This window comes from Rhipicephalus microplus, chromosome 7 (assembly GCF_043290135.1).
Source record: "Rhipicephalus microplus isolate Deutch F79 chromosome 7, USDA_Rmic, whole genome shotgun sequence".
Taxonomy (NCBI): domain Eukaryota; kingdom Metazoa; phylum Arthropoda; class Arachnida; order Ixodida; family Ixodidae; genus Rhipicephalus; species Rhipicephalus microplus.
In genome coordinates, this window is record NC_134706.1 from 96,116,339 (window position 1) to 96,139,174 (window position 22,836).

Below are 22,836 nucleotides of genomic sequence, written 5' to 3' on the forward strand. Positions count from 1 at the left end.
CATATGTTCGAATACCCTTCTAGGAAAAGCATTGGGTCTAGTACCATGTAAATGCGTGGACGAGTGCTAGTTTTCCAAGAACTGTGAGGTTTCATTTCTGAAAGTGCTTATGCATATTCTTCGTACCAGCCGCATTTCTGCAGAATTGATTATGCCACGCTTGTTGGACTTTTCTTGCAAGAAAAGCGCCTGTTGGGTTCGCCATTATTTTGAAAGAGAACACCTGTCAAGTATGTGAGTGATGTGTGGCGAGACCATGAATGCAGGTGTCGTTGGTTTAAAAGCTAAATTCTCAATAGCTAAATTCCGGCCGCCTGTATTCCACAAAGAAAACACACGCCAGCAAACATTTGTGGGGGGATCGTGTATTGGATGGAGTGGGTAATGCCAATGAAATGTTTCGAAGTGCTTTCCATGGGAATGCTTTCCTGTCACAGGTCTCTGCCTAGAAGCTTATTACGTTAGCTTTACTCAACAATCAGCCACAAAATGTGTAAGCTTGAAGATCTTGGTAGGTCTTTGCTACATGCATGTGCTAGCTAGCATAACTAAAATTTTCCGTTTGTGATTATTGTTTAAAAGCGCCATCATGGCTGCTCAAGTAGTCATCAGTACTGGTGTGCTAAGAAAAGGACTTCTTAAATTGCTAATAACAGATTTGTCTGCAAAGCCTGCTGCTGCTTCACACTTACGTTTTAAGCTGATTGCTTTATTGTCCCACTGCTTAAGGTATGGAAAACGTTTCCAATGTGTCGAACTTTCATCACTTCTTTCCGACAGCAATGACTGCATTGAAACTTGTGCATAGCGCAAGGAAGTAGATGCGTTAACAAGAGGGGGTAAGTGGGATAAGTGCAGACTTGCACCATTCATTTAACGATGTGCACTGCTAAGTAATATTAGCTGAGGAAGTGTTTTTTTCTTGTTTGTGCTTCATTGATTGAACCTAATTTTGCCAGCTTCTTTTTATTGCACATGCTTGCGAATGCCAAACCTAAAATTTTGTGCCAGACCTTAGCTGTATCTGCATGAAATATTTTACAGTTGCCTCTACAAAAGCCTTTGCTGAATTATGGGTGTATGTATTTCAGTCTGATTAAGTGTTGACCAAAAGTAAGGAAAACAAAAATTGGTATTTGGAACATTGGATATTATTGTTGAAATTCACTTCCCTGTGTGACCGGCCACCCACACATCTCCATGCTAACCATGAATCTTGTAACATGATGGGTTCATAGCAGACTCACGCAGAGGTAATCTCGTTGCCAACCACGATGTCGTATAATGCGAGAGTGCTATTCATTGGTTTGAGTTGCCGTTTTTCACATGCACGATGCTGAAACTGTCTATTGAGATCCCCCAAACTGTGTGCTAGGCTGGACAGGGGAATTGCCATTTCTGCTTATATTAAGCAAGCTTGGCTTCTTTCTTCACTAAGTTGCTATTTGCATTTTTCTCTTTTGGCATATTCACGAATTTCCTGCAAATATAGCTTTTTAGTGCTTGCCATGTTGACTAATAGTGTATTTGTGTATGAGTTAGTGTAATTTAGTGTTTAAGCGAGGCGTATCCCCTTGAGAGATAGTGTGTACGATTGTACACATCATATCTAGAGAGACGCTACGCACCTTGTGTTTATTCAAGTGGCTAGAAACGCGGTGCGTACATTCGTGAAGGCTTCTAGAGTGGACAAATACCGGTCACTTATCTTTTTACGCTGCATAATGCTGCAGAGGATCACTTTGCTGGGGACATTACCATGTTTGTGGACCAGTTACAGGACCCACGTCAAGAGTATCTTTTTTCTTTACTTGAAATGAATGCAATAAAAAAAACTGTGCTGGCACTTGAATCTAATATTTCATTCTGTTTATGCAAAAATTCATGCCACCTGATGAAATAATAATGATACTTTTTCATATGCTAATCAACAATAATTACTGAAACTTATGCAAAACAAAACATTTCTTTAGTTTCTTCTTGGAATGTAATACTGAGTGCCTTGGAATCATGCCGTGCAAATTTGACACATTTGCAGACAGTGGATGGATCATGATTCGCATCTGAAGCGGATATGTTTGGTGGTTCTCAAACGGGGGTCCGTGAAGCCATTTCTATGATCCGCGAAACCCTCGCCCGCATTTTTCTTTAAGCGTGACTGTGCCCTGTATTGATGAAATGTCCAAAATGAAGTGGTGTGGCACGTTTGCTTGATGTTTTTGGTAGCAATAAAAGGCACCTGTTTCACGCTCTAGTTGTGTTTTAATTTACCTACATACCCCCCCCCCCCCCCATCCACCCTCCAGTCCGCTGCAAGGGGTCCCCGACACATCCATGGCTAAAAACCACTGTGACCACTGTGATCTGAGGAATCAGAAGTAACGTTATTCGTGCACTGTACAAAATAAAGTTACGTTCTTCACCTTCCCTACGAATTTGAGTGACTCTTTGTGGTAATGAAAAATATTTTTTAGAATGAAAAAGTTCTCTTCTTTTGGGCTTCCTTGTAAAACTTGCAGTGCTTTTTTTTTGGGGGGGGGGGGGCTTGCTTTGGGTGTATTTTTTTTTAGCTTGGTAGCGTGTGGTAACTCTACCAGACAACACCCGGCACATACCTAGTGTCCTAAGTAGATTGACCAATAGGAAAACCTTCATTCAACACTTTTTACTCTACCCTCAGGATATTCATTTTGAAATATTGGTCTGCATAAATTTGAAGCATACAAATTAGATTTGTAATTAACCAAGATTTCTTTTGAAAAAGACCTTCTGGAAGACCTTCACAATTAATGCATATTGTAATGATTCCTAGAGTGTGAGTTGTTCTTTGAAAGGCACAAGAGTCATAAGCGACCACTGTTGGGAATTTCAAGCAAAAAAAGAAAAAGGGCTACATCTTTGGAAATAAATGTAATGCTTTATTTAATCAACATTGTCTGTAAAAACTGGTGTTTAAGTTTTCATTAATGACAGCCCTCTTTTTTAAAAACATAATTGAACTGTTCTAGGCAATACGTATTCTGTAATATAGATTTCATTATGGGTCTTAATCCATGATTTCATACTGTACCAAATCATAAGGCTTCATAGGCTGTTTTTTGGTGCATAGACAGTCTGCATTTAAATTGTGACATCTGGGTTATTTTGGTTACTTTTTCAAAATACTGCATAAATGTAGTTCTCTCTAAGTGCTGTTGTATACTCGCAGCAGACGCAAGTAGAGTGTGGGATTAGTGTTCAATGTGGTCTTGTCGGCGACTATTGCTAAGCTGTGGCATAAAGCCCGGCCATCATCTACTTATTACTTTGAACAAAAATCCATTGTGTGAAGTAACCTGCTTATTTTCAGTAGTAGAAAGAAAAATCTTAATTATGTCGTCTTTCTCGCTGATTATGTGTGTCACTTCAGGATGGCCGACAACCTTCTGTGCATTCAACAGAGGGCTAGGTTGTAGAGTTTGTTAGCCTGCAGCTATTTTTGGATTGCGCACAGGGATACAAAGCTGCAAGAAAATTGGGTCAAACTTTCACACACAATAGCAGTGCTGAAAGTACAGTTGAGTGTAAATCCGGCTGACAATGATAACAGGAAGAGCTAGGAATGAAGAACCTATTTCCAATTTGAACAAACTGGAGGCCTTGGCAGTGTTTCCTGCTTGGCAGTGTTTCCTGTTCAACATTTATTTTTCATCTCTATGTCACCTCGGGTGCACGTTAAAGAACCCCAGGTGGTCGAAATTTCCGGAGCCCTCCACTACGGCGTCTCTCATAATCATATGGTGGTTTTGGGACGTTAAACCCGACATATCTATCAATCAAATCCATGTCACCTCCATCTTCTATTGACGGTCCTGGTCGATTAGTTTTTCGTGAGGAAATATAAACTGTGCCCTGTGATGCATGTGGGATCTGAACCTATGTTTTTGCGAAATGCGTACGGTGCTACTTCCAGTTCTGGTATCGCTATGCTGTTCTTTCTTTCCCGATGTTGAGTTCCGGGAATGCTAGCACCAAAGCTCGCAGCTACTGCGATAAATATAGACAGTTGTTTTTCACTGCAAGCGATATCTGGTGTGCAATCTTTGCAGACAGCTGCCCAGTCAATGCTTCTTTCGTTGCCTGAAGCGATCTGTGCTACAAGAGTCGTCACTCTTGCCATGCATAGAACAAGAAGAAAAGAACCTGAGGGGCAGAAATTTTGTTAGTCATCATCTTGTGAAATTATTACTGAAAGCATTGTGTTAATTATATTGTTTTTAAATGTAGAGATAGAAATGATAATGCAAAGGACAATGAAGTTGTGAGTTGGGAAGCTACCTGTGATTTTTTTGATTGATTGATATGTGGGGTTTAACGTCCCCAAAGGGTGCACGTTAAAGAACCCCAGGTGGTCTAAATTTCCGGAGCCCTCCACTACGGCGTCTCTCATAATCATATAGTGGTTTTGGAACGTTAAACCCCACATATCAACGTCCCCAAAACCACCATATGATTATGAGAGACGGCGTAGTGGAGGGCTCCGGAAATTCGGACCACCTGGGGTTCTTGAACGTGCACCCAAATCTGAGCTCACGGGCCTACAACATTTCCGTTTCCATCGGAAATGCAGCCGCCAAAGCCGGGATTTGATCCCGTGACCTGCGGGTCAGCAGCCGAGTTCCTTAGCCACTAGACCACTGCGGCGGGGCACCTGTGATATTTTTTTAGGGGGGGGGGGGGGGGGGCAACTTCATAATTTTTTTTTCCATTTCACTTATCAAAATTAATTTGCCCTGTGCCTTGTGTGGTTTCACATTCTGTTGGCTTGGTAGCTGCTGCTTTGTGCTGCAAGCAATGTTTCAACCTCGAACGATGACAGTGCGTGACTCGAGGATCAACACAGAGATAGAAGCACTCGGAAAGTCTTCGAAAGAAATTCTTATAGCTGCTTAATGCTCTTGTGATGGATTGCAGCTGCCGCAGCAAGACATCTGCTCACTTATGTCATAAACACAGAGTTACTATGCGACTGCAGCAGCCTAATACAATTTTATCCAACAAAATTTGCATCCCTCAGTTGCTCTTTCTGTCTTTGACTGTCATTGAAAAAGAATGAACTAACTAGCCGTTATTGAAGCACAGCTACCTTTTTTTTTTTGAGTCATTATCTTTTCTCAAAGATAGTGCTATAACCAGCAGCTGCACAGCCAAATGCATGACAGGTCTGTCAGCAGATTATGTGGGACAGGTGTCACAAAGGTCGCAGCTGTCGAGGGCTGCAGCTGTTGCACTGTGTCGCGTGGCACGTGGAACAGTGGCCACGTTGCTTGACGGGTTGAAGCTGAAGCTACGCAAATTATGTTTACTTGCCATTGATATATATTTTGCTTTCGTGGGCCCCATATTTGATGTTGCATAAGGTGGGAGCATGATTAAGTTACGACATTTGCATGTTGACATAAATGACAAGAATAATGCATTAGCAATAATACAAAATAATTTATACATTTGAAACATTTACATGGAGCATGATATAAAAATAAAAAAATATTTGCATTAACAAGTCTTGATAACGTATACAGAAATGCATTAACATAAATCATTATTGTGGTGTTAACATTCGTTGATAACACTACACTAAAACAAGTAAATAGATTGGGAATACTTAGTACACAATGTGGCAAGTTCGAAGCTTTCCAAGCAGTGAAGGATTCCATTTATCAACTATTCATTCAGGTAGTATATTTCATTCTCGTACGGTTGAATGCATTGGTAGTACTGTGTGGATGTTGGATGTTTGGAGATATGAAAAGGTTCCTATGCTGCATCAGAAAAAGAAGTATCAACTGAAAAACAAAACAAAAAAAAAAACGTGATGAACAAGGAGACACATTGAAGCGAAAAAAAACATCAGTGGTGCTTGAGAAAAAGGGAGATGAGAATATTAGTTTGAAATGAAATGGGTTTTTCTGGCATTCTGATTGTGCTGAAAATCTGTAAGTATAGTGAGATACTCATGTAATAATTTAACTAACCAGTATGCTGATAGGGTAACTCGAGTGATTTGAGCAAAAAAGCGAAGTACTGTTAAAGTTGTGAATGATTCAATGAAGTAGGGCGAGTATAAAGCTGTGTGGTACTTGGTTTGGGCCATTGAGCTTCGAGCTTAATATTTTGGCTGTGTTTGGAATAACCCCTTAGGTAAATAACCTTGCAGCTGGGCAGTTGTCCCATTAGCAGCACAGGTGTCCCCATATTATGAACTGCTGTTAATGAAGTGAAGCTGTCATTTCATTAGTAAGTGAAGTGTAATTGTGTTTCACGACAGTGACACTGTTTGACGATGGCTAATGGCAAACATTTGTCTTGCATCTCTTGTTGCGTGCAGCCTTAGGTGAGCAGGTGGATGACGGCAGGAGACATGGCGTGGTCTTCTTCCCTGAAGAACACCATCAACCTAGGCAACAGCATCATAGGGGTCAGCATACTCGCCATGCCCTATTGCTTCGAGAAGGCAAGTGCACAGCTACATCTACTATGAATATTAAGCGCTGACAGTGCGCTGGGTAACACAGCACAAGGAGAGTACCAGAACAGTCTATGGGCATTAAACCTGTGAACATGTCAGCTACGTTCAATATGATGGCTGGAAATTGAGATCCTGTTGGGAATTGTTATAATAGTAATTTCTGTTTTAATCCTTGCAAAATTAAAACAGGATTACTAGATTTCTCGAACTAGAGCACAAGATTAGAGAGATATAGTGCACAGCAGTACTAAAAGGAGAACATTTATTGTGCATTGAACGTAACACGGCTAGCTAAACTGCATTACGGATATAGCACACGGAAGAACATTTTGAGGAACTGATGAAGTTCGACTCGCCGTACGGGGATATTGAGTAAAACGTGCTTGTTTTGGGGGCCAGATATCTATTCATTTGCATTCATGGGGGAAGTCTCGTGAAGGAAGACACACTCAAGGGAATGGAAGGGGGTTAGTGTGTGTGTCCCACAGAATCAGACTGCAGGCAATCTCGACCTAAAGCCAAACAGGGAGAAAAAAATTTTGTACAAAAGTAACCACCTTACTGAGAGGCATTGTCTCAGGCGCACTGGTGCCATTTCTCGCCGTATTGCGGCGGTGTGTATCATCGCTGGAGCACTAGCACAATCTCTTTATGGCACATCCAAGCCAACCTTGTCATGCCAAGTGCCATCAGAGGGGAAACCAAGCTCCAGAAGTGAAACTTACGCGATAAGAACAACATTAGGGTCACGAGGGAAACGTTGGTGCAGTTGAGCGCTCCTGAATGCATAACGAGTGCTCCACTACGACTGCTCCACTACGTGCCTGAGCAGCACGTAGTGGAGTTTTATAGGTGCAGTGCCACAATTAGGCATTGTGCAGAAGGGAGGCTTTTAAGCTGACGCTTTCAGTGACGAGTGTCTCTCTCTCATGCAGTGTGGCATAGTGCTGAGCTCGCTTCTCCTGCTAGTCAGTGGTCTGCTGACACGCATGACCTGCCATCTGCTCCTCAAGTCCGCCATCACGGCCAGGCGTCGAAACTATGAGTTCCTAGGTGAGAAGACCTCGACTTTACCGTCGTATTGTGTTGGGATATCTAATATTGCTTAAAATGCATTTTTTTTATTGTACAAAGCAGTGCTACATTGCTGGGTGTTTTGAGCTCCTGAACCTGGCTGAGCTATGTACGGCACTCATAAATTGAGTGAAGTCATCTAAGCCTCATAATGTGCACACTCTCGTGTTTGCCATGCTCAGTCAGTGTCATATCAATGTAACTTGGGCTCGAAAACCTCCATCAAAGCCAATAATACCTTTAGCAGCTAGATTGGCAGTGACATGATGTGGCTGTAGTGAGTATCTTGCACATCACTCGTTATCGTGAAAGTTTCATTTTCTGTTTCAATTTGTGAAGCACTGTGCACCAGAAATGGTGGTTTGTTGGATGCAACAAAATTTCTCTGTGGAGAAAATCAGCCATGTATCACTGTAGCATTGCAACAAATTAATGTTGGCAAAACCATTAATTGATCAGTCTAATGGATAGATGTTGATTAAATGTTAATCTAGCTGTTAGATCACTAATCCAGCTGTAAACAGAGATATTAACTGAAAATTTTAAACTATTGTAGGACCTGAGCAACAGTGGGAGTACCTGTTATTTAGCAGGTATCCAAAAACTAGCATGCTTTCCCTAATATTACTTTTGTGCCCGGTGTAGCCACTTGGATTTTAGAGCTCATGCCAATTAGCAATCCTTGACATTGTTAATATAATGTCAAAATACAAAAGTGGGATTGCTGAAGCCACAAAAGTTTGAGAGGCAGTCCCTGACTACTGGACACACTGAAGTGTTGTGAAGCGTAATGGTCGGAAAGAATTTTACATACAGAAGATAATAAAAATCACAGCGTATCCACGGAGTGAATGATGATTGGTGGGGCGAAGCGTTTGTCATTTTGTTCGTGCTTTTGTCCGTCCATTCATGCATCTGTCCATGTGTCCGTCCATCTGTGTGACCGTCTATGCGTCCACCCGTTCTTCCGTCTGCCCATTGGTTCGTCTGTCAGTCTGTTCGTCCATCCCTCCGTCCGCTCCTCTGTCTGTCTGTCCGTCTGTGCATGTCAGTCTGTCCATCTGTATGTCCCTCCGTCCGTCTATCTAGTGAACACTCCAAGTACAGCCATCAAACATCTTTTCATCATGTATTCATTATATATTAAGTGCCGCCATCCAGCGGACATTCTAAAGACCGCTCGTTCAAGTATGTGCCACCGGTGGTTATGCACTATAACGAGGGACGCACAAGCCACGCCATAAGGAGCTTCGCCCCTAAAACGATTTGTAGAGGGCCAGTTACAACATATCAGAGTATGAATAAGTGTGTAAAAGTGGAGATGGGACAATAAAGAGCACACAGACATGGCTCTTGTCTAAATAGGCGAGAACATGCAGAACTTTTGGGAGGAACTTTTTCTTGCGCTAGGTTGTGCACGTTTAATTGAGGGAATGAGGCGCCAACGAGGTGAACCCGAGAAGTGACACAGACAAACGTCCGTTAGTGACTTGTAGTCGTTAGTAGTCATTTGTTAATGGTCACTTCCTGTGTTCATCTCGTTGGCACCTTATTCCTTCCATTATACAGCGCTTTTTCTCTGTGTTCTCTATCTGTTCTCTATCCCCCCATTTTCATGCAATGTTCAACAAACAGTGCACAAAATGAAGAAGTTTTGTCAAGTTGTTTCAACCCTTCAATGGTGAGACACGTGAATGCTGATCATTAAAAAAGCATGGTCAACATTTTTTTTATTGATGCAACAGTCAACCATCTCGTTATGGTGTCTGCCCATTTATGAGCAGGATGCGGGAACTGTTTGAAATATGGCATGGTTTTGACTAAACATATCCATGACCTGCGACATGATGTAAATATGTATCACCATGACAGCCTTCAGAAAGTTGTTGAACATGTACTGAGAGCACTAATGTCTCATCTTTTTAATCTGTCTCTCTCACTACCCTTTTCCTTTTGCTCCAGTGCAGTGTTGCCAGTTGAACTGCTGTCTGGTTAACCTCTCTGCTTTTCTCCCTTTTTTTCATTCCTTCCTTCCTCCTTAGTTACGTATTAACATAGTTATTTTTCTCGACTAATCATGAAACGCCCTTGCAGCTTTTCACACATTTGGACCAACCGGCAAGCTGGTCGTCGAAATTGGGTGAGTGTTGCGGCTTGTGGTTGTGGCTTCGTCATTGTACATGCAGTGATCGGCTTGCAACTCTGCTCTAACTTGGCCTTCCATGAAACAAGCTTGACCGGTGTGTCTCTGGTGTCTCTGGGACTGAAAAAAATATGGCAAATTTTCTTGCGGGGAACTGTCATTGTTTGCAAATTGCCTAATAACAGGAGGCAAAGGCATAGTGAATGACTTGTTTTATTTTAGACACTCAAACCTCGATTATGAAATACTGAAATATTAGTTATAATAAAGTAAATGAAAAAATAGTCTTGGAATAGGTACAGTGTTAGGAATAACTTTTAAATGAATTTTTGGATATAACAAACTTATTTTCTTGTAACATGAAACTTTTTTATAACGAGATCTGAGTGTATTACATTCGTATCGGAGAAAATAGCTAATGCTAGTCAAGACTAGCCAGTGGTGGTGTAATGGGAGCAAATGCTGCCAGTTGTACAGAAATTGCTATACAGTCTTTTCAAAAATATTAATTATCATTCTGCAGCATATGTCATCCTGACATCACATCATTATAAAATCATTTCTCCTCCATTTTTATTTTGGAAGATAATTTTTTATGCTTAAATTTAAATTCTGTCTCATAGCGCAGGTAAATTTTTGGAAACTGATTAGCAGGTAATAATTTCATCTTTTCATTTATTCCGACCTAAAACAATTTAAAGAGGTTGGGTTGTAGTTATTGAATCTGTATCTCTAGCTTGAGGTTAGTCAAGATTCATTCAGATGTATTTTTGAAAATGCGGATTAGCTTCAAAAAGGGATAGTGATGGAAACAAAAAATATTTTTACAAACACTACAGCACTTACAAGCTACCATAACCCATTTATTGCACTGTGGCACTACTGTTTTGAATGTTCCCTACTTTAATAATGTTCTCAGGTGGTCGAAATTTCAGGAGCCCTCCACTACGGCGTCCATTCACCATAATCATATGAGCACCATAATCGGCGTCCATTCACCATAATCAATGAGCATCATAATCCTATGGTGGTTTTGGGACTTAGACACGCATGACCACATATCAATCAATTACTTTAATAATGTTAGCACACATATTTCTACATTCGTACGAGCAACAGATTCATGTAAATAATGCTGTTATATTGTTCTGAATATGAAAACTAAAGTTGTGTTATCAGTCAAGAAATAAAGTAATGAAAGATGAGCTACTAATAGGTTGTAATACGTGATATTGCAGTGACTCTTTTTGGCTAGTATCAGGATACATCTGAATATCTGAATTATTTGTCTCCGTTTCATTGTGGCTAATGATGTGGCAGACGCAGACAAAATTCAAAGAAAGTAGATGCAACATGGCACTGACTATCAACTAAAGTGTATTTTTTTTGAACCATACATATATGTGTGGTTCAACCAATAAACTTCACTGCAATGTTGCGACAATATACGCTCAAACCTCACCGTGACAAAGTCACACCTGCCACAAAAATACCTCGTTATATCCTAAAATTTGTAAGGTCGCCTGTCGTTAATTCAAACTAGAAGGGACCTCTGAGTTTTGTTTGAATTATCAAGAAGTTTGAATTATGAGAAGTTCCCAGATATATGACTCTGGGCAAGGTGACACATTGTTTTTATCACCTTAAAATTTTTTTGAAGCACTTTTAAATTTTTACTGCACTAAATAAACAAAAATCAGAGGCGTAAAGTCCAGAAGTTTATTGGCGAATTACTGCTGATCAGACCTTTTAATGAAATTGTGAATGGCCAACTGCTTCTTTGCTATATATGCCTTCAGCACGAAGCTGTCTATACCAGTTGAGAAGCATCATGATTTACCATGCGTGTGCTTAGTTTGAAACATTTGTTTACTACCAAAGCCTTTTTCCTTGAAGACCTGAGGCACTTATTTTTAATTTCTAGACTGTTAAGATTATTCAAGCATGCAAATTTTCAAATACTAGTAGTTGGAAAGCAGCAGATGTTTTCTGGTATGTAACCGCAAAAAGTATAATTTAACCAAATGACGGAGTTTGAAGTAAGAGGATTTTAAATACATTGAAAGAATAGGGGATCAGCCAACAAATAGAATTCTGTTTGAATTAACCAACTATGAATTATCAGAGTTTGAATTATCACTAGTCTACTGTACTTGTAGCACTGTATCTATGACAGAGCTTTTCTTCATTTACTTTGTTATAACCCATAATTCCTTATATCTGGGTTTGTTATACAGCTAAACCTAGATATAACAAAGTTGAGAAGTGCCCATAAAAATTTATTGATAAAGTGGATTTCCTTACATGCAGGTTTGGTATGAAAATTGGAAAAAAATAGATGCAAATTTAAACAAAATGGGAACTGAAGGCAGAGGTCACTCAGAATGCTAATGAAGCGATCAAAACTTGTTGAAACTATATGGAAACCCTCGACGGGTTTTTGCCATCGCTGCCAAGTTCCGTAGGAAGTTCACACCGATAACATGCCACGGTTCTCTCCACTATTTAGAGTCGAGAGAACCGTGTGAGCGCTGCTCAAGCAGTGATCGAATGAGCCGGCCCACTTTCTACCACCTGGAGGGTGCATAAGATAATATACACCGCATGTTAGAACTTCCGTGGAATGCCCAAAAAGCGCCAGTCCTGAATGAGCATGAAAAAACATGGAGGGGGGGGGGGGTTGCTCAAGTAGCAGCAGTGAACTTTAAGGGCGTGGTCGGGATCGACGCATGCTATCTCAGCAAGCATCAGTCCGTTTTCATCGCGAAAAGATTCTGTGAAATGAGCACTTCTACCTGGAGCGGCCGTACCTGCTTACGCCGGTGTTTTGTTGGAGTTCCGCGATATCGTATCCAAAAGAGCCGGCTGCCAGCCTTATTTTGTATAACCAACGCCTTCTTTATTTTATCAATGCCAGCCAGATGTGCCCAACCCAGCCCTTTACCACCCTCTCCTCTTGCCGTTTCCTTTTGTTGCCCATCGCCCAGCTAATAGCCAGCTCTCGGCCGCATTTGTTTTATTCACCTTTTCTCTGTATTTGTCATGCTGTTTATCCACTATGAATCTATACCATCATAATTATTTTACAGTGCAACGAGTAACATACGGGCAGAGAAGAGACACGGTGTTCTGTTTATCTGTCCATATCTACCCCATTGTGCTGTAAAATATTCTACGATGAACATCCACCAACTTATCGAACTCGCCATTCTGCTTGAACCTGTACCAACTCACCTGGTGTCCCATGTTATCGTCTTTGTGGCTCGCCACTGCTTCTCCTAGCATCCTGGGGTTTCTGCTGGGCAGCTGCGTGGCCTTCTTTGTGGTGATGGGGGACCTGGCCCCTCCCCTGGCATCGGACTTCTTCCTGCTCGAGGCCTCCCCTCGGCTGCGTCTGACCGTGCTGCTGCTGCTGGGCACTTGCGTCGGGCTGCCCCTGGGCCTGCTTCGTAACCTGGACAGCCTGACCTCCTTGTCCGCCCTCTCGCTGGGATTCTACTGCCTGCTCGTGCTTAAGGTAATCGCCCCCCTCTGCAATGACTCTAACAACCGTACTACACTTTCGTTCACTCGGAAAGATTTTTCAAGTTTTTTTTAGATTTTAAAATTCATGATTGATTTCAATGAAACTTGTGCATATGCATATTTGTGTTCTAGTTGGAAATATGCCATTATTTTTCAACCATAGTTTGTAGTTTCTAAAATATAAATTATTGCTTCGGGCAGCAAGATATTTACTACAATGAGAAAGCTACAGTGTAAATCAGTGTATCTAAATAATTTGGAATTGCAGGTTTTTCTAGTAAAACAAAGATGGACCTGCAAAGTCTACTTAAACAAAGGTTATGCTGTGTTGGACCTTTGTATGCGAGTTGACATCAAGTCGCAATTTTGCTTGCAGATGAAAGGTGCAGGTGCCACATTTCTAGCTCAAAAGTGTTTTATGCTGGGGTCCACTGCAGCTCTGCTAATGTACTTCTGTCGCGGATATGACGTTGTAAAATCAATTCTTATAGGTTACAAAGAAAAAAACTTCCATTGTGGGGTGTCGAACCAGCGACCTTTCAATTTGCACGCGGCACTAATCGCTTGGCAACAGAACGTACAATGTCAGCGATGTCAATGCCAAGCCATTTATATAAATCATGGACCATTGGCGGTCCTCAGAGTTCGGCATTTTCAGCAAGTTCTTGTCATCAGTAGCCAGGCGACACGAGAAGTGTGCATTGGGTGCACTCGCTCAAAAGATTATAATCCTGCACCACCACACCCGTTGTTATGTGCGCGCGCCTTGACATGGCCTGGTCAAAGTGCGCATGCTATCTATCATGGTCACTCACTAGCACGCGCGCTTATCTCGAAATTCGGGTGCTTTGTGCCCTTGTGCTTCCCCCGCAAGTTTACTTTGAAGTTACAGTGGTTAAAAAAAAAGCGTGAAGGTCACTTTGCTTGCTGCTGCACCCTTTTATGAAGGGAGCATGCTTCTCATACATTAAGAAGTAAGAATTGTAAGAATCCGTTTTGGGCGTCTTTCTGCTTGAGCAGCATCCTTTAATTGTAAAGCTGTGCCAGTTGGTTGTCTGCGCTCGTCCTGCATATGCTCGTTTCATGCGGGCTTTCTGCTTGAGGTACGCGCGGCAAGTTTCGAGCTACTTGCCATTCCTTGCATGAATTGCAATTTATTGCTGTAGAATTCATTCCTTCCTTCGCCCTGGTAGCGAAACCATGCACAATAAACCGTCAACTACCTCTGTGAAGACTCGTTTCGCTATTGTGTTATACCGATTTCTTTAGAGAGGGATCAGCTGCGTTTTTCATGTGTAATCCGCGCCCTAAACCATAGTTTGTGGAAAATTTTCTAAAGATGGTTTCCCCACATTACTGCGAAACTAATTTCTTTGCATAGTTGGGAAGAACTGCCTTGAAGCCACCATCGCACGCTTGAATTAGGGTTTTTCGGGGGGGGGGGGGGGGGGCAGGGGGGGCGGTTGAATTTAGCTTCTAACTTTAAAAAATTTTTGTATGAGTGAAACAAAGTATAGTGCATTTCAAACGGCAGAATTTCACATATATCGCTGCCATGCTGGCGTAGCATGTCAGTGAAAATCCTTCTCAGCTGGCACGTGGTGATGACGCAGGTGTTTATAGAGAGCTTCCCGGTGTTGTGGTCTGGTGCTTGGTGGGACCGGGTGGTGTTGTGGCGGCATGAGAACCTGCTGTCAGTATTGCCCATCTTTGCCATGGCTCTCTCCTGTCAGCCGTGAGTAGTACCTCCAGTTCGTCCATTGTCCCATTTCATCTCTTTCGGCGGGTAATTCTAGCATTAAATAAACACAGTGGACTGCGAGGATGAGAAAGGACCACTCAGGTAGGACTGTCAATGAAAGTATCTGCTTCACTGTGTAGCTTTAACAACTAAAGAGAAAAAAACATATTATGTCAAAGTGAAAGGCCAATGGTTTAGAACCTCTAAAGCGTTAATACAGTTGAACCCCTTTATAACTCCAAGATGTTGCGAAAAGAGATCGTTATATCGGAAGTTCGTTCTATATGAACTCGCCCTTAGAAATGTGCACTTAGCGACTTAAGCTTTTTTTTTCTGCTCATTTTTATTGAAACGTGTCGACAAATCCTGCATTGATAACTTAGGCCATTTCCCATATTGACAACTGCTGTGTCCTCACGAGTGATTTGAAACTGTATGCAATGAACTGACGTTTCACCGAACCGCTGTACCACTATGTGGAACCGATCATTCCTTGGTAGTTGCGCGCAGTACAGGGTTTACACAGCGCACGGCAACATTTCAGGGCTGTTGGCTGCCTACTATTTGAACGCCCTTGTGCGTTCTTCGAGCTTGCTACACTCCCAAACGTGCACGGGTGGTGTTAGTGCCCTGTTCATTTAACGTGACGAAGACAAATATTTTGCAAGCACTGCGTGACCGTTCTCGCACAATTCAGTGGCAGTGAACTTGCGAGCAGCAGCATGGCGTACTTGTACTGTCGTTATTGTGCACGATTCATTCCTCTTGCAAACTGAGCTGTAGATGGTTGTGATAAGGTCGCCATCAATTAATTGTAATGACACGTTCATTGTTGGCCACCACTTTGCCTTCTCTATTTTCTGATTCTTATTCGTGAATGCATCGCCGCAATCACACAAAAGTAGTTATTGATTGACCGGTTTTTGGCGACAAATGGAAGGCCTATTGCGGCACATTGTGGCGTCGGTGAGTTGAGGGTCGTAGTGAAATGTTATACAATGAAAAGGTATATATATAGCTTCTTGCACGTTCCAAGGCATTATTTGCTTCATCCTAGGTTGTTGTAGAGGCAGAAAAGGGCATCGGAAAAGGATACTATGTGAAAGTTGACTGCGAGTCTTCGTGCTGCGCCTCATGTTATTTTTTTATGACTGCCATTCAGCCACTGAAGAAACAGCTTAAAATGAGTGACCGCTTTACACGTGGAAGTAGTTTTGATTGGGAGCATAGAAAAACAGTTAGTGCACCAAAGTACGGCCTTTATGACTGATAGATTATTACATCAGGGATCGTTATAAGTGGGTGTGAATGTATTATGCAAAAAAAGTGCTTGCTGATAGAGAAAGTTACATAAGCACTAAAAGGCACAGTTTCTGGGACTTTCTGAAACAAGAACCCGATGACAGAATGTCCTCAGTGCTGTTTATTAACCCAATCTCACTGCATGCACCAAAGCATGTCTGAAATTTCGCACTTTCACTGATGACTCGTCAAGCTGGGGTGTGCTGTCAAGTTTGTAGTCTGGCAGAGAACATCATTTGGCGCCGCTACAGGGTTTCTGTTTCTTGTAGGCAACTCTTCGAAATTTTTGATACGGTGAGCGAGCCGTCTTTGAAACGCATGAACTCTGTCGTCAACGGTGCCGTCCAGATGTGCTCCATGGTCTACATCATGGTAAGTATTTTAGCTTCATTCTTTTACTCTGCACGGTATGTGTCTGAATGGACAAAAGTATCATCTGATACGCGAAGATGGCGTTGAGTTTTGTCTTTCGTTTTGTTATAATTGTACCATAAAGCTTTGGATCTGTTAATAAGATGCATACTGATCTCGGTAAAGTTTTCAACGTATGTTTGCTTATGTAGTATGATTATGTGTACCAATAATATGTCTGCAAGTCATTTAGATTTTCTGAAAGCGAGTTTTCTAGGTTGGTAGCCGAACATGCACCATAGTTACACTATATTTATGATTGTAATGCGAGGGGTGACTTCCAGAAAAATATAAGTATACATATTCCGGTTTGGACGGTATGTACTGGGCTGGTAGTTGAGGAGGTGATGCACACAAGTCTAGATTACGCTTTCACGTTCTCCTCTTGAGGTGCAGCTTGAGCGTTTCTCATGTTCTTCGCTACCTTCCTGATGCATTCTTCTGTGTACTGAAAAGAACGCGGTCACTTCCTGTACTGGATGGTGTGCAGATGGGCTTCTTTGGGTACGTGGCCTTCTGTGGGGGCGGGGCTCCTCTGCCGGGCAACGTGCTCATCCGGCTGGGCTCTTCCCTCGCTTCGGAGTTCATCAAGCTGGGCTTCGTGGCCACCTTGGTGGTCTCCTTCCCGCTCTGCCTGTTTCCCTGCCGCACCAGCCTGCACTCACTGCTCTTCAAGCGGGTGAGTCTTGCCGACGACGCCGTGTCCATCTTTCGTAAGTGCGAATGTGCTAGAAGGGAGTCTAATCAAACATGGTATTATATCCAAATAAGTACTGCTTTTTCAAGTTGCTGCTTTTTTTTTCTTTAGTTCTTGTGGTATTAAGGCTTTCCTGTATCGAGCAGCGCCCGGTTTCTTTCAGAATTTGCAAACCACAGTGTGCGTTTTGTGTATAGAATAGTTAAACTGTTAAACTAGTGTCCGGCTAATAATCTTAATGAATCTCCCTCTGCAGTGCTATTGTATTGATAGAGGAGTGTTCAGTGCGCAAGTTCTGAAAGAGCTACAGCCTGTTGAAAAATTAAGTGTTGTTGGTTATCGTTCTATGCCTTTTTTTCTTTCTTTAAACTGCATCTCCTCATGAGTGAATTGAAACTGTATGCAGTGAACTGACGCCGTTTCACCCAACCGCTGTTCCGCTATGTGGAACCGATCATCCCTTAGTAGTTGCGCGCAGTACAGCGTTTTCACAGTAGAGTTGCGGCACGGCAACCAAGCGGTTGCCGTGCAGCTAGCTTAGTTAGAGGGGTCCGCCACCAATGCATAAAATGCTCATCCACATTTCCGAGTAGCTGGCGGGTGGTGCAATTCATTGCATGCAATGAAGCACCCTGCATTTTCATCGCTTTTGCATGACCAGGGTCTTTGTGCTCTTGAATTTTTCAGTGCTATGTTGCTTGGGCTCGCAATTACTTTTTTTGGTGGCTTCTAAAATTATTGCCTGATATTTTACTTTTGCTGCGCTAGCTCACATGAAACTTAAAATAATTTTACTTAAAAACAAATTTTTTTTACTACTCCTCTCTGTTATGTCTGTTGACCCTGAAGGTAAATAAATATAAATAGATGAAGTGCTACGATAGAACCCTTTGAAGCATCGTGGACGTGGACGAATGTGGGGATTGAAGTAGGCTGTATGATTAATAACCATTTACATGAAATAATAACCTGAGTAACTTGAGTGTTCGCTTGGGTGGTTCCTGCGAACACTCACGCCACCTGCCAGGAGCACAGTTCAATCTACTTAGGGGACTGAAACTGGTTATAAAGTTGGCACCGACCATTAACACCTTATCTCTCTGTGTTTCTGTTGCCATGCATCACGCCAGATTAGCTTTAATGCGCTGGTTGCGACAGCACAGAGATAAACATCAGCAGACGTCATTGATTGGGCATAAATGCCAGTTTCAAATTACGGTATCACCACTGCCATCACTCGTGTCTGAAAGCTACTCACTGAGTTGCAAATACAAAAATGAAAACATCTACGGTAGACCCCGGAGTTCGAAACTCCACATCTACCCGCCACGGTGGTCTAGTGGCTAAGGCACTTGGCTGCTGACTTGCTGGTCGCTGGGTCGAATCCCGGTCGCAGGAACCTAATTTTATATGGAGGCGGGAATGCTTAAGGCCCATGTGCTTAGGTTTAGGTGCAGATTAAAAAACACCAGGTGGTCAAAATTTTTGAAACCCTTCACTACGGCGCCTCTTATAATCGTATGGTGGTTTTGGGACTTTAAACCCCAACAGTTATAATTAATAAAAATTCCACATCTGCATCACACATCTATAAGAGCCTTTTAAGAATTGAATCTTAAGAAGAAAGTCTAGAAAAATTTAGAGTGCAATAGGACATTTCCCTTCAGAATGAAGTGAATGCCAACTGCATTTTATCATACATAAAAATCATGTTACTGCTCATTCAGTCTCTATCTAAATCAATACCGTGTTTTATGTTGAGCCATTTCATGTTAAAAAAAAAATGGGAAAGAGCCTTTAAGCATTCTGTAAGTTTTCTATCTCTTTTTTTCTTTTCACTTTCCGATCTTTGAGAGAGTGCACCCAGGGATTTAATATAGAAACTAACCACGCCGTGTTGCTATGTAACGTCCCACATCACGTGACATTGCGTTTGCGCTCTCGTAATAACGCCCAGTGTCGTCGTCCTGCGCAGGCCAACAGCTCTCGTGTGTGTCTGAGCCCAAGTGCCCCAGAGTACGAAACTATGTTGGCCCCGGTCTCTCCCGGGGAACAGGCAAGTGTCGGGCTTGTCAAGTGATTAGGGAGTCGTAGCGCCCTCTCGCAAAAGTGCAGCACCGCGCTGCTCGTAGCAGTGCACTCATTACGCTCTCTGCACCACCTAACACTGGAAAGTCACTCGCAGTAGCACTGCAGTAGAAGGAGACTTGCTCAACTGAGTCTACATGCCCTTGTGATGGCGTCGCTGGGCAGCTAGGATATTGCGATGATTGCGACAGCTGTATTGTGTGGTAAAACAGACTTCCTAAGTTTTTGGAAGCTGGGAGATCATGGAACAGTATCAGAGTAGTGTCAGATGCGAAAAAAAAAAGTAGACTTAACAAATAAGTTTAAGTCATTTTGATGTCACGTAGGCAATGATCACAATATTAATGAGAACTGACTGACAATCATGCCAAGAGAAGTAGAGGGGATGTTATTAGGAGTAATTTAAATGCCAATGCGAAGAAAGAAAAGTGCCGGAAAGGACACCTGTCTTCACTCTTCTCTTATGTGATTCTTAAAGGAGAAAAGAAGATAAAAGTGAGCCGCGTAACTGTCTGCACCAGAGTGTGACACCTCAGAAAAGTGCCGGAAAGGATAACTGTCTTCACTCTTCTTCTTATGTGATTCTTAAAGAAGAAAAGAAGATAAAAGTGAGCTGCATAACTGTCTGCATCAGAGTGTGACACCTCAGCAGTAGCTCACGAGGGATGGGGGAAAGGAGGGATTAAAAGGATAGGATTAAAGGTATAGAAATAAAAAGAGGAGGAAGGAGAGAGTGTGTTGCAGGGACAGCGACACCCAGAAGCAAGGAGAAAATAGGAAAGATGTACACGGTCGTAGGAGTCCGAGGACGGGGCATCACTCAGCAAGAGCTCCTGTCGGCGGCTGGAAATGGCATAGGGCGAGCCAGTCGGCCAGAGCTGCGCTGTCGTCTGAGATCGCAGGGGCAAAATCGGTCGGCACGAAATCCATAGTCCCCGTCTTCACTCTTGCTACAATCACTGCTAATAACATCCCGTTCTTTGGCATCATTCTCTGCAAGTTCTCATAAATATTGTGTCTAACAAAAAAAAACAAGCCCTTAAATTACACTTTTTTGCTTCTTTCAAAGCAATTAATGCGTCATTCTGTGTGCCATTGGGCAACAGAGTGTGACCTTAGAAAATGATTCCAGTGCGTGTGTATGCCATTTTATCAGCTCGTCCTTGTCATTTCACGCAATTTTTATTTCACGGTGTCTATGATATTGTCTGAGCTTAAATGCGTTTGCTTTGTTCCAAGTCGCAACATCTAAATCGTGAAAAGGTCGAGAGTAAGAGTTACGCGTGTACCCTGCTAACGGTTCACGTGAAAAAATTTCGGGCTGTCAAAGCCAACCTGCAGCACTCCGTTACAAACTTACGTTCCCCTACTGAGTTAATAGTGTAAACACAATAACTGGGCACTGCCACAGTGTGCAATTTCGTCTCGTTCCCTGTGGTAGCCATTTTTTGGTGGCTACAATAAGCAGGAACTGTCGTATTTTTGCTGTAAGGTACCCAGTCTTGCTGCGCATTTCGCTTGGTTCAATATTTACCACCTTTAGTGTCATCTTACTAAGCATAAGAATACACTCAAAGCTCAACATAAGGAACCTGGATATAACAAAATATCGGTTATAACAAAGTAAATGAAGAACACTTGTGCAAGAGATATAGCATTAGCAATACACCTCTATAACGAATTTTCGTACATAACAAACCTATTTTTGTGTAAAATGCAATTTAACTATAACGAGGTCTGAATGTATTACTCCATTTCTGGTGAGTTTGGTTCATGCTTCTGTGCCTGCACTGCATCGTCAGCATCTTCCTTTCTTTTTCTGCACACTTGCATGCCTTCTCCGCCACAACTTGCAGACGGTCTTGTCTCCATTTCCCACCAGCATCGTGTAAGGCCATGCCAACCCTCTGAAAAGCACCGTGTTGACGTGAAGAAAAAGAATACTGAATGACCACTCATGCGGACCTATACATTGTATGCTTTTCATACATAGTGTGCCATGTTGTTGAGGCTGTACAAGAAGTTCACTGAATGAAGTGTGTAACGCTGTGCACTTTGTTTTTCAAAAGTATGAATTATCAGAGTTTCAATTATCGCAACTCTACTGTATGTCACTAGCACGCCCACATGAGCCAACACACGTGGTTGAACGCCCCAACGGTAAATGCTTGCCCCGTACAGGGCAGCAAGTTCCACGACCCCTCGTACGACTACATCCCGGACGGGCAGTTTCGGCTGCTGACGGTGCTTCTGGTGGGGGCCACCTTGGTCACAGCCTGCCTGGTGCCCAACATCGAGATCGTGCTGGGCCTGACGGGGTCCACCATTGGGACGCTCATCTGCGTCATCATGCCTGCGCTCGTGTTCACCCGCGTCCAGCCGAAGAGCACCAATGAACGCCTGGTTGCTAAGGTGAGCGGCTTTATGCTAGAATGTATTGGTCATTTCGAAAACAATCGAGAATGTTCCTGTACCTTTAAGCCTTTGCTTGTGCCAAGCTGTGGGGCAGTTTTGGTTAACAATGTTCAGTTGAGCTAAATAGATAAATAAATAAATAAATCAGTAAATTGAGTGACTACACCGAGCCGCTTGAGGTACGGATTATGTTACGCATGAAATTGTGTGATATCTTTAATTCTTGATAAATTTCAATTTTCCCTGTAAAGCTTCCAAGTTCTGCTCGTGTGCATACCTCTTTAAGATGTATTCATCACATGCAGGCACATTTTTTGTAAGTGGTGCATGCACATTCTTTATTATTGCTTTTGATTACTGCTTTTAATACTAATTATTATGACAGTATATATTTTTCCTGGCAGTTATGTTATCTTTAGACGTGTGCCAATATTCGAACTTAAGAATATATTTCGAATAGTGTTTGCTGTTCGATTGATTCTTACCGAAATTTTTCTGCTCGAGGTATTTCAATTTCCACAAAGTAAATACAGTAGACTCCTTTTAAATGAAACCTGAAGGGACCAGGAAAATGGGTTTCATTGAATAGGAGTTTCGTTTACTGAGCAAACAGGGGTACAATGTTCAAGTACGAAACCAGTCATATTAGAGACAGTTGTTTCATTCAAGCAGCAATTTCGTTTAAGAGAGGTTCATCTACTGTATAACGGTTTATAGTAATAGAAAATGAATATAAAGATGATAATTGACATGCAGCATTTTTGGTCTCGCATTTTGGGGCGCTAACGTGCGAAACTGCTAGTCACATCCACCGGTGCTCCAAGCGGTTGCCATGCAGCAAGCTTAGTTATAGGGTTCTGCCACCAATGCATAAAATGCCCATTCACATTTTCGAGTAGCCGGGGGGTGGTGCAATTCATTTGCATGCTATG

The 22,836-nt window shown here is 42.3% G+C and overlaps 1 protein-coding gene across 2 annotated transcripts in view; it reads left to right on the top strand.

Annotated features, from left to right (window-relative positions):
- Nucleotides 1-22,836, top strand: part of LOC119180316 (uncharacterized) — a 34,764-nt gene that overhangs the window by 1,710 nt on the left and 10,218 nt on the right. Inside the window, exons 2-10 of one of the 2 annotated variants that reach the window (XM_075869486.1) lie at nucleotides 6,368-6,493; nucleotides 7,444-7,561; nucleotides 9,677-9,722; nucleotides 13,008-13,242; nucleotides 14,864-14,985; nucleotides 16,563-16,665; nucleotides 17,195-17,383; nucleotides 19,377-19,457; nucleotides 21,671-21,901. In XM_075869486.1, the coding sequence (XP_075725601.1) occupies nucleotides 6,386-6,493; nucleotides 7,444-7,561; nucleotides 9,677-9,722; nucleotides 13,008-13,242; nucleotides 14,864-14,985; nucleotides 16,563-16,665; nucleotides 17,195-17,383; nucleotides 19,377-19,457; nucleotides 21,671-21,901 (1,233 nt within the window). In that variant the 5' untranslated portion in view covers nucleotides 6,368-6,385. The remainder of the gene's footprint in view (nucleotides 1-6,367; nucleotides 6,494-7,443; nucleotides 7,562-9,676; nucleotides 9,723-13,007; nucleotides 13,243-14,863; nucleotides 14,986-16,562; nucleotides 16,666-17,194; nucleotides 17,384-19,376; nucleotides 19,458-21,670; nucleotides 21,902-22,836) is intronic. The other variant, XM_037431490.2, reaches the window with a different exon arrangement.